The sequence below is a fragment of the Theobroma cacao genome, chromosome 2, assembly GCF_000208745.1.
Source record: "Theobroma cacao cultivar B97-61/B2 chromosome 2, Criollo_cocoa_genome_V2, whole genome shotgun sequence".
In the NCBI taxonomy this organism is placed as follows: Eukaryota; Viridiplantae; Streptophyta; class Magnoliopsida; order Malvales; family Malvaceae; genus Theobroma; species Theobroma cacao.
The window spans coordinates 2,554,726-2,568,793 of NC_030851.1; the positions used below are offsets into that span (position 1 = coordinate 2,554,726).

The 14,068-nt window shown below is 35.8% G+C and overlaps 3 protein-coding genes across 3 annotated transcripts; 2 read left to right on the plus strand and 1 right to left on the minus strand.

Annotated features, from left to right (window-relative positions):
• On the plus strand, positions 4,140-7,209 carry LOC18607462 (lysine histidine transporter-like 7). The gene is made up of 5 exons (XM_018114617.1): positions 4,140-4,629; positions 5,264-5,397; positions 5,503-5,939; positions 6,285-6,416; positions 6,586-7,209. Exons 1-5 carry the CDS (start codon positions 4,313-4,315, stop codon positions 7,072-7,074), a joined length of 1,509 nt encoding a protein of 502 aa, XP_017970106.1. The 5' UTR covers positions 4,140-4,312; the 3' UTR covers positions 7,075-7,209.
• Positions 9,701-10,901, plus strand: LOC18607463 (phosphoprotein ECPP44). Its single transcript, XM_018115146.1, has 2 exons — positions 9,701-10,283; positions 10,421-10,901. Exons 1-2 carry the CDS (start codon positions 10,098-10,100, stop codon positions 10,754-10,756), a joined length of 522 nt encoding a protein of 173 aa, XP_017970635.1. The 5' UTR covers positions 9,701-10,097; the 3' UTR covers positions 10,757-10,901.
• Positions 11,121-13,906, minus strand: LOC18607464. The gene is made up of 3 exons (XM_007041640.2): positions 13,210-13,906; positions 12,515-12,700; positions 11,121-11,826 (listed from the first exon to the last, which is right to left on the minus strand). The coding sequence occupies exons 1-3, from the start codon at positions 13,648-13,650 to the stop codon at positions 11,539-11,541; spliced, it is 915 nt and encodes a 304-aa protein (XP_007041702.1). The 5' UTR covers positions 13,651-13,906; the 3' UTR covers positions 11,121-11,538.

A 14,068-nucleotide genomic window follows, 5' to 3' on the forward strand; every position in this document is an offset into this window, starting at 1 on the left:
TTTTGGGTTTTTTAATCTACGCCGTTTTATAATTAATTATTATGTTTGATGTTTTTTATGTTCAAAAAAGGAACAGTACGTATTGAATTTAAGATCACTTTATTCTTATCAATCAAGTTAGTTAGATCAAACCCTTCGACAGGAAAAGATTTTCCTTTTAATATAGTGGGCTTATAAAATAGGTTAATGTGCCTACCAAAGGATAAGCGATGTCCTTTCTTTATAAGTAAAATGGAGCTACCGTAAGCCACAGGTTGATAGCACTCACAAGTATTACTTTCTTTGAAAGGATGTGCACTAAAGCAACTACCCAATAAATAAATAAGTATGCATCACATTCACATGGGTTGTAGATGCCAAATAAAGAGATTTATTTTAGAGAGAAAAGTAAAAAAAAAAAAAACCCAAAGGGGAAATTAAAAAGTGAAAGCTAGCATTTAGTCATCACATTGCTTGCTCCATGCCTTCATTTCAAGTTTGAAAAATATTAGCTTCTTGGTCACCCCCACCATAAAGGAAAATGTTCTTTGTTACTTTTTCTTTATTTGTGTGTGTACCTTCAATTGGACATGGGGTTGAGTCCTCTCAATTTTTGGTGGAAGGTATCTTCTTAGACGTGGCATTGCTTATGATGTTGGCAGGTGTACGTGAAGAACAAAAGGGTTGGATTCTCAAACTTAATGTAAAAATCTTTACAAAATTCAATTTATTTTAAATAGAAATTTTCATCTATTGGTTGAATGTGAAATTACACGAATGTCTAGTTAAGTCTATAACCTTACAGTATACTACCAAGACATTAGATTTAATACGGTATTATCGACCTACACTCAACGATACATTGCGAAAAAATACCTATTGTTTTATACAATAAGATATTCTATAAATTATTATGATGACCCTAAATAAAATATTTTAATGCCTCTTGGAAGAAATGTTTAGAGATAAGGGGTAGAAAATTTCTCTAATTGAATCTCTAATAGCCCATAGTGGCCACTCCTTTGTTCCAACTCAAAGGAACATAAGTTAAATGAAGTTTGGTTTTCTTCACAAAGAATGCACAAATGCAATGGAATCACCACCAAATTGTACACGATGGAATCACTTCTTCTCATATACATGATCTCAAATTAAACTAATTTATAATTCAGGTAGAATTAATTAATTATAACCAATGTTGAGTCTATTAACTTCTACATTTATCTTTTTCTTCAATTAATAACAATATCGGAAATATGATTTCAAAGTTCTACCTTTTTTCTTTAATTTTATATTGTTCAAAAATTGGAGATAATTTTTATGTATCATTATATCACATCAGTATATTTTATCATCGTTTATTATGATACGTCATCATCATATGATATAAAAGAATAAGTAATATTTTAATTAATTACAGTTAATCAATCATTAATTATAAAAACTTTTTTGGTCTAAAAAAATCTAATATTTTGATTTTCAAAATTAAAATTTATTTAAAATTTTCAGAATAATTCAAGATTTTTTTTAACTATTATGTCTTTTTTAATCAAGACCCATTTAGGATTATCAACTAAGTAAAAATTCTGACCCAAGAAAAAAAATTACTCAAAGTAGAATGAAAATTCTGGGGACCAAATTAATTATTTAATCCACAAAAAGGGAGGGGACCATCATTGATGTACATATAACATTTGATGGCAATGAGAAACAATATAAGATTTCCCAAAATTCCAATTACTATATAAATTGATTGTTTCAAATTTAAGTATGTGATTTTAGCTTTAAAATTAGAAAGAAAAAAATAATAATCATTTTTTATCAAGCTAATTAATTGAAAACCGCAGCTTAATTAGTTAAAAAATTAATCATTCTCTTTTCTTATCACTAAATTGCTAATTAAGCAATTTGGTACAGTATATCATGAAGTTTGGGCCATCAACATGGTTCATTAATTGATTAACGTTTGCTTTTTGGCTAATTAATTCAAAGGCTAAAGGAAGTTGAAGTTTACATTCTTTTTCTCGAGACCAAACCATGCTATAGAGCCTGTTTGGTTTTGTCTTTCTGGTTAACAGGGCTTCATTCTTTGTTCAAACATGTTACATTCTAAGTTCCCAATTCTAATTCCTAATTCCTTAAGTCTAGTCTTCCTTAGTTAGGCATTTAAATAACGTGTCGAAATTTATCATCTTTTCGTGCTTTGACTTTGGGCTTCTTTTGGAAGAATAAGAAGGAGCTTGGCCGTCAGAGTTTTGCTTTATCTTGGCTTCGCCAAAGTTTCTCGTGCCATAGCCGTCCAACTTGATTAAGATTTAAAATTTTCAATTACTTTACTTGTTTTATAACGACTTTTTTTAATTTGGAAAAAAAATTCCAACTCAAATTCATGAATTATTCAAAAAAATTTAACTAAATTTTATTTTATTTAATTAAATATTTTTATTTTTATTTTAAGTCAAATAATTCATTATAATTAACAGTTGACGGATTATCAATAATTAAAATACCATTTATATTTTTCTATCACGCAACGTTAATGTAGAAGGTGAAAATATCGATTTCTAAAAAAAAATAAAAATACTATATTACTATATATTATATCATATCAATATATTACACCATCATTTATTACACCATATCGATATATCATTCCTTTGTTGTGTCGATAAAATAACAAATAATGTTTTAACAGTTAGTTATAAAAATTAATTTGATTAAAAATAAAATATAAAAAATAATAAAATTTATTTAAAATTTTTAAAAAATTTAAATATTATGTCATTAATTTATAATAACAAACTCTCGAACACCCTTTATTAAACATTTTTTAGAAATTCAAAAGGATTTACGGATGAACTGTTGATGCGGAAAATAAAAATTAATGGATCATAATGTCACTAAAGTAAACAGTAAACGTCACGCCTCAAATCAGCTTGATGATATCATGTTGCCCATGTATGTTGAAGACCTTCTAGGGAATGTACACCGTCACAGCCTTATCTCAGCATGACCATGTCATCTGCCCCGGCCCCGTGTGTTCAACATCTTCTAAAGCAAATACTTTATAAGGAAAATATTTAATGAATTAATAGCACTTTCATACCGTCAAATTTTGATATTTTATTAATAAAATATTATTTTTTAAAAATAAAAAATTAATAATATATTAAAACCTTATTATTTAAAGGAAATAAAAAATAAATCTTATTTTTTTGGATAAAATATTTATCTCTTTAAATTTTGATCAAAATTACAAAAAAATTTATAAACATTCCGTCTCAAAAAAATACTTTTTACTAAATACTTACGTCCAACTGTTAATCAATCATTAGTGTTACTATTAATATGATAACGTAACAAAGAAAAAAAATAATTTTACTTTTTATTATTTTTAAAATTATTATTATATAATTTTATTAATTAAAAAAAAATCTCTCTAGATGGGGGGTGCTCTCTACCCTTGGGGGATGCACCAATCCACCCTTCTATTAGGAGCACCGAGATCTGCTGCTCGAGTTGATTGGTGTTCTACTTTTTTTATTTTTTTTAAATATGAAAATAATTTTTTAAAGTAATAGAAAAAATATTTTAGTTTTTTTTAATCTCTGTTAATAGTATTTATATTTTTGAGACAAAATATCTATTTTAAAAATTAATAAATTTATTTAAAATTTTGACTAAAATTTAAAAAGATGAAAGTATTTTACCTTATTCTTTTTATCTCATTAAAGAGATATCAAGTGACGTGATAATGTAAATAAACTATATAGTATCAATGTATCAAATATTAATTCTATTATATATGTATACAATCTTTCTTACTATATGAAATATCATTATTATATATAAAATTACAAACTCTAAATCTTGCAAATATACCTCCAATTAATTTATGGTGTGAAAACTATGACTCATATATTTTTCTTTTCTACTTCCAATTAATTTCTACATCCCATTCTTTTTTATTTCTATTTTTGGGTGGTGGAATAAATTTTCATAAAATTTCATCTTGGAAACGAAAACAGATGGGGATTTTTTAAAGGAAAAAAATATTTATGACATAATAGGTTGTGACGTATGCCGTTACCTTGTCAGTTTTCACAGCCTATATATAGGTGTGGAAGGTTTAAGAGAGAACAATGTCGTGAAATGCATTGTTGAAACCAACTGCAGAAATATAAAGCCTTTGGTTGATTCTCGTGGTCTGGGACGGAGAGTGGTATATCGAGGTCAGGCGGTGCGTCATGTTTTTTCGCATGTCAAGAGACTTTGCTACATAAACTCGAGCAACGTTTTATTGGCAGCTGCTGGGAGTTTTCGTTATTAAATCATGGGAGAAGTAGTGCCCATTGAAGACGGTTTAACCCAAGAGCTACCACTCCATATGGCGCCCACACCGAGCCCTTTGCAGATCATCACGATCAAATCGGGCTCCATTAAGGAGACGCCTGGGTTCACGTGCAATCCCGATGGTTGCACGCAGGGTCGTCCCGGTGGTCAGGCCATCAACATTACGGAACTTGAATCTTGGCTGCCCATCACGGAGTCGAGAAATGGCAACATATTCTCTGCAATGTTCCATATTTTGTGCTCCGGGATTGGGTTTCAGGCCCTTTTGCTTCCTGTCGCTTTTGCTGTTCTTGGATGGTGAGTTTGGCAAGTTTTTGCGGCGACTGTAATCCCACTCTTAAAATAACTATTGCCTTAATATTTTTTTTTTCCAAAATATTAGCATATATTCACTCTCCTTCTGTTATTTGATCAACTCTGAGATGGCTCAAATATTGGCAATATATGTTGGTCCCAAAGCTCTCCTGTCTTCCAACTATCTAAGTTTCAGAACTGTCGGTTAGGTTGCACCAAAGAGTAGACTCAGATGTAGAATAATCTCCTGTCAATGTTATTATTATTTCTACACATGTTAATCCATTAGTTTAGTCCTATTTCTGCTCGTCTTTCTCCAGGACCACCTGCGTGTAAACTGGGCTAAAAGATTCTCATTAAATGGATTCGAGTTTAGCCCGGACTACAATTTGTGGCTGAGTTTGAACCTAGCTATAATTCCAGCTTGTTTCCAACAACTTTTGCTGGTTCAGATAGCGTCCAGAGCAAGTAAAAACGTTGTTCACATTTACAGCACTGTGGCCTGTGGCCCATTATTTCTTCTTCCACAGCCTGATTGCTTTAACTTTTCTTTAACAAAAAAAAAAAGAATGACTTTGAAGCAGGGTTTTTCTTTTTTCTGTTGCTTAAATTTTCATACAATTTTCTTCTGTTGTAGGACATGGGGGATAATATGCTTGTGCATAGTATTTATGTGGCAACTCTACACTATATGGCTTCTTGTCAATCTTCATGAACCTGTTCCGGGAACCCGCTACAGCAGATTCGTCCGCCTGTCAATTGTTGCCTTCGGTAAGTGTGTGTAAAATAAAAAACAAAGTCAATGGTCTTTGAAATGTCACCTAAGTTTATTGTTGCCCGAAATGTTTAAGTTTTCTATTTCTGAACATGTCCCAGGTCAAAAGCTTGGGAAGTTGCTTGCAATCTTCCCTGTAATGTACCTATCAGGAGGCACTTGCGTCTTGCTTATTATCACAGGTGGAGGGACCATGGAATTGCTTTTCAAGATCATCTGTGAGGAAGGGGCCGCGTGTCAATCCAAGTCACTCACTGGCACTGAGTTGTTTCTCCTGTTTACTTGCATAGCTCTTATCATTGGTCAGTTGCCCAATTTACATTCGGTAGCCAGAGTCTCCCTAACTGGTGCCATAGCTTCGATTGGGTACTTTACTATGATATGGGCTCTATCAATCAGCAAGGGTAGGCCTGACGGTGTTTCTTACAGCATACCACATGCCGCAAAAACTGGTATGACTGGATTTGGTAACATCCTGAATGCCATTGGCATCATTATGCTTTCATTCAGGGGTCACAATCTTATTCTTGAGATTCAGGTGAATAGTCTTTACTAGTAAAAACTTAATCCTGTTCATTGAAAAACTCTTGAGCACGCAAACTAGATTGAACCAAATATTAACAAGAATGATAAAAAGCTCTTCCCATATGAACCACGATAATAATGGGGTATTGATTTATGGTTCCAAAATGTAATACTGAAGGCTAATCAAGTTTTATCGACTCCTCGTATCTGAATATTTGACTTATTGATTGGTGCATGATGTAGAATTTGAATCTCCTTTTTCTAATTAAAAAAAAAAAGTCTTATCATTTCCTCCAACTCAATGAGATGAAGTCTTAACTACCAATATGGAACTAATTCTGTTGACTTGTTGATGCAGGGGACACTGCCTTCTAGTTCAAAGCATCCATGTCGTAAATCTATGTGGAGAGGAGTAATGGTGTCATACATAATAATAGCAATGTGTTTATTTCCACTTGCCATTGTTGGATTTTGGGCTTATGGAAACAAGGTAAGCATGTACTCTCCATTTAACTTTCCTGTAACTTGTCACACGAGAATATACTTATGGCATAGCCATCAATATGCATAACATAATCCATCTCATTTTCGTTGATACATATGCTATGGGCAGTACTTAATTTGTTAATATATTAAAAGTTTCCTTTCATTTCTTGCAGATACCTGCAAATGGAGGGATTCTAACTGCTTTTGCGGATTTTCACAGAGAAGACACTTCAAAGTTCGTGATAGGCCTAATCTACCTATGGCTAATTTTAAGTTGCTTAAGTTCATACCAAATCTATGCCATGCCTGCTTTCGACAACTTAGAGTTTATTTACGCCAGCAGTAAAAACAGACGATGTCCAGGGTGGGTTCGAGTGGGATTACGCCTTTTCTTTGGAGGGCTGACATTCTTTATAGCAGTGGCTTTTCCCTTCTTGGGAAGCTTGGCACCTCTACTCGGAGGAATGGCAACGGTACCTTTGACCTTTGCTTATCCATGTTTCATGTGGATTTCGATCAAAAGACCCCGGAGAAATGGTGCCATGTGGAGTCTGAACTTGGGGCTCGGTTGTTTAGGCATTGTGCTAAGCGTTTTGCTTATAGTTGCTGCTGTATGGAACTTAGCTGACAAAGGCTTACATGCCAACTTCTTCAGACCTTGATAAAAGTTCGAGTCATGTGTATATCCATTAACTTAAGCAGGCCTAATCATTTTTCTTTTTGGACAATGAATCATTTTTTTTTTGTTATACATATCAAGAACTGCAACTGGAGAACAAGTTGTTTCCTGATAATTATACAGCATTTGTAGCATCAATTGGTTTAGTTTCAATATGATTCACATTTTCATACTCAAACCTAATAATACTGCATAAATTCCAAGAATATAGTAGGATCTGAACATACACCAGATATGAAAACATGATCATGAATCAAGAAATTAAGACAACTAATTGCTCTGTCTTTTATCTTCTAGAATCAAAAAGAATGAAAAGGAAATGTCTGTGGTGGTGAACTTTTGACGCTTTAGGCGGGGGCCAAACCAGTAAAAAGTGATCATCAGAGTGTGATACCCACTAAAAACTGGAGGTGGACAAGATGAATCTGAAGGACAAAAGTCACAGAAATAATTTCAAAGAGAAAAGAATCAGCGACCCCCCTCCTTTCACTTACACAGCCTTTCTTGGAGTACTTTTATTCCAGAGTTTTATCCCTTCAATAATGCCAAAGGAGCTACAGGTAATCACCACCATGAACATCAAATTTTAGTCCAGAATGCGCACTTGGGCAATCCGGATTTCCATATCCAGTGCTTGAAATGTCATGCTGACACATGAACCACCATGTATCTCTGATGCAAAAAGTAGTGTTCATTAATTTCTTTATGTCCACTTTTTTTTTTTTATACCATGAAAGTCATTGTCCTGAAAGTATAGAATAATTCCTCAGTGTCCGGCTCATAATCCAACATATATGAGAACACATGGAGACATGCACAGCAGAGGTAGCTGGCCTAAATATCTGAAATTATCAAGCTCCAAAAATCATAATCATGGAAAGCTATTAAGTACTATGATTCTTGTTCATGAGAAACAGGCAGATAACTGACAGGAAAAGCCAGAAACTGATATTAATAAAAGCTTCCCAGTTCCTTAAATTGCCATCAGCCTCATAATCACCACTCTCAAAAGCAACAAGAAAAAGGAAAAAGGACTCGAGCCTAATCCCTGTTTAGTTCTCTTCGGCTCTTTGTTAGATTTCTATGTAGAAATCGTTTCACTAGTAATTTGAGATACAATATGAACTAAGATAAATTTTTTTACTAAAAGTAACACTACCCTTTCAAATGCATGCATTTTGGAGAATTCCAATTGCATGCGCCGGTAGGCCCATAGTGGCCACCTCGCTTATTGCAAGGCAAAGAATTAGGCTTGCAATTTGACGAACAAGGCGTCATTGTAGACTTGTAGTAGTGCAATCCCACCTTCATTTGTAAGCTACCTAATGGCTTCTTTTGACCTTTGACAAAGCCTAAACCTAGACTTTCTGACATGGGATTTTAGTGGATGTCAAGAAACATTTCTGAGATAGTGAGATTGTAGTTTTTTTAAGCTGCAAAATGATTAGTATGCTTAATCTTTTGCTCTTTATGTTATAATCTTGTTTAGACAAAAGGTAAAAGTAGAAGAATTTGCATAATAACAAGGTTGGAACTTAGAACTAACAACATGTTCATGAACCATTAAAATAGCAGGCCAATGACTGACATTGACTGTTGTTAAAGATCAAAAGCTTGCAAATTTTCACATTGATGATTTTGTCTGGAGAATTTTCTCTACCATTCAGTTTGCTTAACCGTATCCCATTTGGATTGCTCCCACCCATACGCCCCGGCCAAATGTTTACCCTTTTTCTGCCTTTATTTCACAATATTTCAATCTCATTTCAACAGGTAAAATATCTTAAAAAATTTAAAAACTTTAGCGTTGCTATCTTATCAGCATAATTTTGTTTACAGAGAAAGTAATGATCCCACTACAAAGTGGAATCTTAAATTGAACTCAATTTAAATTCAATTCATGTCAGGCACTTTTAGAGGAGAGATAGATAAGGTGGTGGACAATGATAAGGGTATCCTCGACTTGGATGAGAGAAAATGTCATATCAAGCCTTTCAAAAAGGTATTTCAATCTCATACAAAACAAGTAAAGAGATTTTAAAAAGTTCACACAGGTTGCTTCTACATTATTTTGAGTGATAATGGCTAATCTAGCAAGTTAAAAAATAATGAATATAATAACTAAGTAAACCAAGATTTAAGTTGGGATTTCAAATTAAAACTTTGATAGAAGTGGATTGACAAAATATTCAAGAATCATTCATTCATGCCAATCATGGATTCGAAGGTTGATGGCTGCATCGTGTCTTCTGGATGGTTCAAGTTCAACTCGGTGGGCTTATTAGAAATTATTTGGGCTTTTATGCTGAGCCTAATAGAGAAGCTTTGAATCCTTTATGGACCCCTGACCCAAAAAGCAGAATCCCCTTATGGGTCTGTTCGGCCCATAGGGACCAATGTACGTGTCAAAAACCAACTGACTTAAACCTGGTATAGGTTGAAATAGTTGAGAGACAAAATCAGGAACCTCGTTACTTGGCTTGGCTCAGCAGTTAGTGCTAAAAAGAGACTGAAGGACGTGACACCCTGCAATCTCCCACAAGACCTCCTTGATTCTCATGTACTTTGAATATTCAAGTTCCATTTTCCGAGTCAATTGTCATCGTACTACCATCAGTTTACACAGCATCCTAGGTTCATATGTTTTGTCCCTGAATTAAGTAGAGCTATTAATTTCATTAACAAGAAGATGAGTCATTTTTTAGCCTACTAATCCAGTCCTGATCTCAAAGCCCCACCACATCAGAACACACGCGGCATCTCTTGATTAGTGTGGAGCGTCCACACCGACCATCTTGGTTATCTTCCTCCGAGGGCCGACAGACGACCAAGTCCATATTATTTGTAAGCCATGTTACCCAGAGTTGAGTTTGGATTTCCTTGGTTTTTCACCTATAAATGCCCAACACGCACTTCTCAGGGTGAAACCACAATTTGACATTCAAACGTCACAGATTGAGCACTTTAGTCTTATTGCTGATATTTATTCTGCTAATTCCCAACAATATGGAGGGTCACCATGCTGAGGGAGATCACAACAAGGCAGTGGAAACAACAGATCGTGGTATGTTCGATTTCTTGAAGAAGGAGGATGAGGATGTGGCCATGGCAGATGCCCACAAGCCAAACAATGCAAAGGAGAAGGAGAAGCCGAAGGAAAAACTCCACCGTGCTGATAGCAACTCTAGCTCAGTAAGCCTTCTATCCAACTCACTAAACTAAAGCCAGCTATATATCACTGCACCATTCTTTTTCAGCAGGATCGTAATGGCATTTTGCCAAGGATCATTATTCAAGTTGTTTATGAACTTTTCATTTCTTTTTTGCAGTCTAGTGATGAAGAAGAGGAAGGAGAAGATGGTGAGAAGAAAAAGAAGAAGAAAGGATTGAAGGGCAAGATCAAAGAAAAGATATCTGGCGACAAAGAGGCAACAGAGCATAAAGACACATCAATCCCAACTGCGAATCCAGAGGAGAAGAAAGGCTTTCTAGATAAGATAAAGGAGAAACTTCCTGGTCAGAACAAGAAACCAGAAGATAATGCCTTGGATGGGCATCCTGCAGAACGTGAGCCAAAGGAGAAAGGAATCTTGGAGAAGATCAAGGAGAAGATTCCCGGGTACCATGGACACAAGACTGAAGAGGATAAGGGCAAGGAAAATTGAAGTTAAAACTTGCCACTAAAACTGTATCTTGGAATATGTTGTCTTTGTGCTTGCATTGTGTTTATGTGCTCCCTACAAGTGTTTCTTGTGCTTTGGGAGTCTTTGTGTCGTATTCCTGTGTTGCATCAGTCATTTGATATTTCCTTCCTAATGTCTAGTAATGTAATAGTAGTTGTGAGAAAGATAGTTTCAAAGCTCAAAATTCCATGTGAGAAAGATAGTTTGCTACAGGATAGGCTTCACTTACTTACCTATTAAACTAACAGAAGGCTGCAAATAAAGACAAGCTAACTTTTTATTACCTTAGCAGCAAAAAGAGCAAAAAGATATATAACAGGCAACAGACATCTCTCATCAATCGACACACAAGGAACAAGTAGCAGATAAAGGCTAAGCAGAAACAGCTTCATGTCTATCAACCATATACAGAAGAACATCTAACTGATCACAACAAGAAACATCAAATAAACCACACCTGTAAACAATAAACTTGCAAAGAAAGAGGAGCCTATGAAAAGTTAACAATTGAACAAAATTCATCTTGGTTTCTTCCAGAAATAGAAACAAAACAAAAATTTACATTGCAAAAAGTGTAGATTCTATATACTCAGAGTTCCACCATCTACCTCCAAGTCTTAGTGCATCAAGGAGCATTAATTCAAATTTTCAGCTCTTGGAAATCTTGGGAAATAAAGATTCCGAAAGGCCAAAAAGTGATAACTCAGGTTGGCAATATCAGATGCCTCATAATATGATTTGACCTGAAAATAAGAGTGCAGCATTCACTGATAATCACATGAATCTGTCAAGTTAAGGGGTTTCCCAAGTTTGTTTCCTCTAAGAGTGACAGAGCACCTGAATCTCCCATAAAACTTGGTCTTTACCAATGTGCCCAAAATGTAGGCCCTTGACCTCATCACAAATGTCAGGTTCAGGGGCACTGCTATGCCTTCCAAGTGCTCTCTAGAGTTCACAAGAGCGGGTATCCCACCATATAGTGGCACTTGATTCCCTTGCACAATCGTTACCACTTTCCGCTGACTCTTTCTTGATAGAGTAAACTTCTTCATCTGTTCCATACGTTAATAACCAACCAATTAGATAAAGAAAGCATTATTAAACTCCTGGTAAAAAATTTTCTTCATGTTATTGGCACATGAATTTTACTCAGAAAATTGATTATCCAGTTTCCAGTTACAAATCTTTCCCTTCCCATTAACACCTTTCATCTTCACCTAAAAGCCTAGCTCATGCTTGACACTTGACTTAAAGAAAAGAAAACTCATTGCATAAAGCCAACCATCTTTTCCATCAAACCTGACAATGTTAAGAACCCCCAGTTTAAAACTTTGGAACATTCCTTCCTATCCTAGGGGTGAAGTGTGAACTAATGTTTTGTCCCAATGCCTGGAAGACAGCTAAGCTGTGCCCTGCACGAAAGCAAATAGATAAGCTGCAAAGCAAACGGCCATTTCCATAACGAAACAGACGAATAGCATAGGGTTTCTCTCTGTGGGACCCTATTGAGATTATGTTAGTTGCAGTTCTTGCAGCCTTTTTAATGGCACTCGAATAAAGACACCCAATAGCATTCAAAGCCCTCTGCTAAAATTTTTCCCACTTCTCTAGGCTGCTAACTGCTAGCCCAAAAAGACTTCTGACCAAAATGCTTTCCTTGCCTAGTCTAACCAGAACCACCATTTGTTAACTACGACTTACCACAACCCCAAGGATTAGAAAAATGTGTTTTACTTTTACCTGTCCAGAGGCAATTTTGAGCTGGAAATGGTGAAGCTCCCAAGGGGTAGAGGTCACATGGACAGCATAGAAAGTAGCTGGGTTTCTGTATGAAATCTTGACCGTTGAATTTAGTGAAAGCATATCTGTTGGCACCCCTGATTGATCATTTCCTGCCTGATAATAGAAGTTCTCGAACACTATGTGCTGCTCACACACCAACACACATAGTTTAGAGAAGAATGTTTATTAGTACTACTACTTGATTAAATTAATTAGTTCAATTAAAAAAACAATAAAGCTTAAATTGCGGGATTGAGCAATCAAAACGGCGCCCATTCCACATTCCTAGCCCCTAGATATCAGCAAAATGTCTAATTCCGCGATGGAAACCCGTGAACTGAGTCTCTGAGTTGACTCACAACGAAGAGAGGGTTAAACGTTTCCATCGATGGAGAGGGAATTCCGTTTTGGTTTCAGGAAACATTCAATGCTAGGTGCCAAGTGCCAACTATGATTTCCTAATCAGTAATTATTGATTTACACATTTTAAGTAAAACAACTGTAATCACAGAGTTTACTCAGTTCACAGAAAAAGTTTAGTGACCAAAAAGAGCAAAATTAGCTTAATGTTTACGATCACCATTGACCAAACCCGACTCCGGGAACAACTGAGTCAACTCAGTAGAAACCAATTTACAGAAAAAAGAACTCACCCTGACGAAGACTTTAGGCTTGTAACTTCTGCTAGCACCCCACAAGATCAAAGAAAACACCGCAAACAGCACGAAAAACAAGAAAACAAGGCAAAGATAAAGCCTGACGTTGTTAGCCCTGCGTCCATCGCGACCGTCCATTTCATCGTCATCGTCATCGTCATCATCGCCATGACCAATCTGCACATGCTTCCAAGCGGAAAGGCTCCTCGGGTTCTTAAGCGAAGCCGAGAACCTGGACGTAGACGACTCCCTGGAGTGGTGAATGGGGGAGCAATGGTAATAATGGTGCGTTGGTGAAGCCGTGGGACTCGACCCATACGACATCTTCTCGACGTCATGGTTCGAAGGGCTCTGAACGTAGTAAACAGGCCTTCTAGGGGACCTCGGTGGCCATGACGCATCAATACTCGTCCCTTCAGAATCCGTTTTCGCATGCATTTTTCTCCTCCCTTTTCTGGCCAACACTTTGAGACAAAGATCAAGAAGATCAAAGGCTATGGTTTTCCAATACAAGCCTTTCGGGGGGGTTTGTTTATATTAATTATTGGTAAACGAGAAAGGAAAGCGACGCAAGGAAGGAAGCGAGAAGCAATGTTACAGAGGGGGAGGAGTCGCTCTGTTTGCGTTTAATGTGCTTCCGACTTCAAGGTTTTTCGAGTCACGAGACACGGAAATTGATCCTGTTTTTGTCTATGTTTTTCTTAGGAGTGGAATGAGCACATTGCATGCGGACCTGACTTTGGGATGCCGTTCCTGTGTATCACTGACGCTATTTTTTGGGCCCCACACAAGATCAAATCCAACGGTCATTAATCATCATTCATCAATGCCAGGGACCGTTACTTCCTCTTTATGT

Bases quoted from the DNA above. Each gene is read 5' to 3' on its own strand.
- LOC18607462 (XM_018114617.1), top strand. From the start codon at position 4,313: ATGGGAGAAGTAGTGCCCATTGAAGACGGTTTAACCCAAGAGCTACCA. The intron at 5,398-5,502 runs GTAAGTGTGTGT...AACATGTCCCAG, and splicing joins CCTGTCAATTGTTGCCTTCG to GTCAAAAGCTTGGGAAGTTG. The intron at 6,417-6,585 runs GTAAGCATGTAC...CATTTCTTGCAG, and splicing joins TTTGGGCTTATGGAAACAAG to ATACCTGCAAATGGAGGGAT.
- LOC18607464 (XM_007041640.2), bottom strand. From the start codon at position 13,650: ATGCATGCGAAAACGGATTCTGAAGGGACGAGTATTGATGCGTCATGG. The intron at 12,701-13,209 runs GTGAGTTCTTTT...GTGTGTGAGCAG, and splicing joins AGCCTAAAGTCTTCGTCAGG to CACATAGTGTTCGAGAACTT. The intron at 11,827-12,514 runs GTAAAAGTAAAA...CGTATGGAACAG, and splicing joins TCAAAATTGCCTCTGGACAG to ATGAAGAAGTTTACTCTATC.
- LOC18607463 (XM_018115146.1), top strand. From the start codon at position 10,098: ATGGAGGGTCACCATGCTGAGGGAGATCACAACAAGGCAGTGGAAACA. The intron at 10,284-10,420 runs GTAAGCCTTCTA...TCTTTTTTGCAG, and splicing joins CTGATAGCAACTCTAGCTCA to TCTAGTGATGAAGAAGAGGA.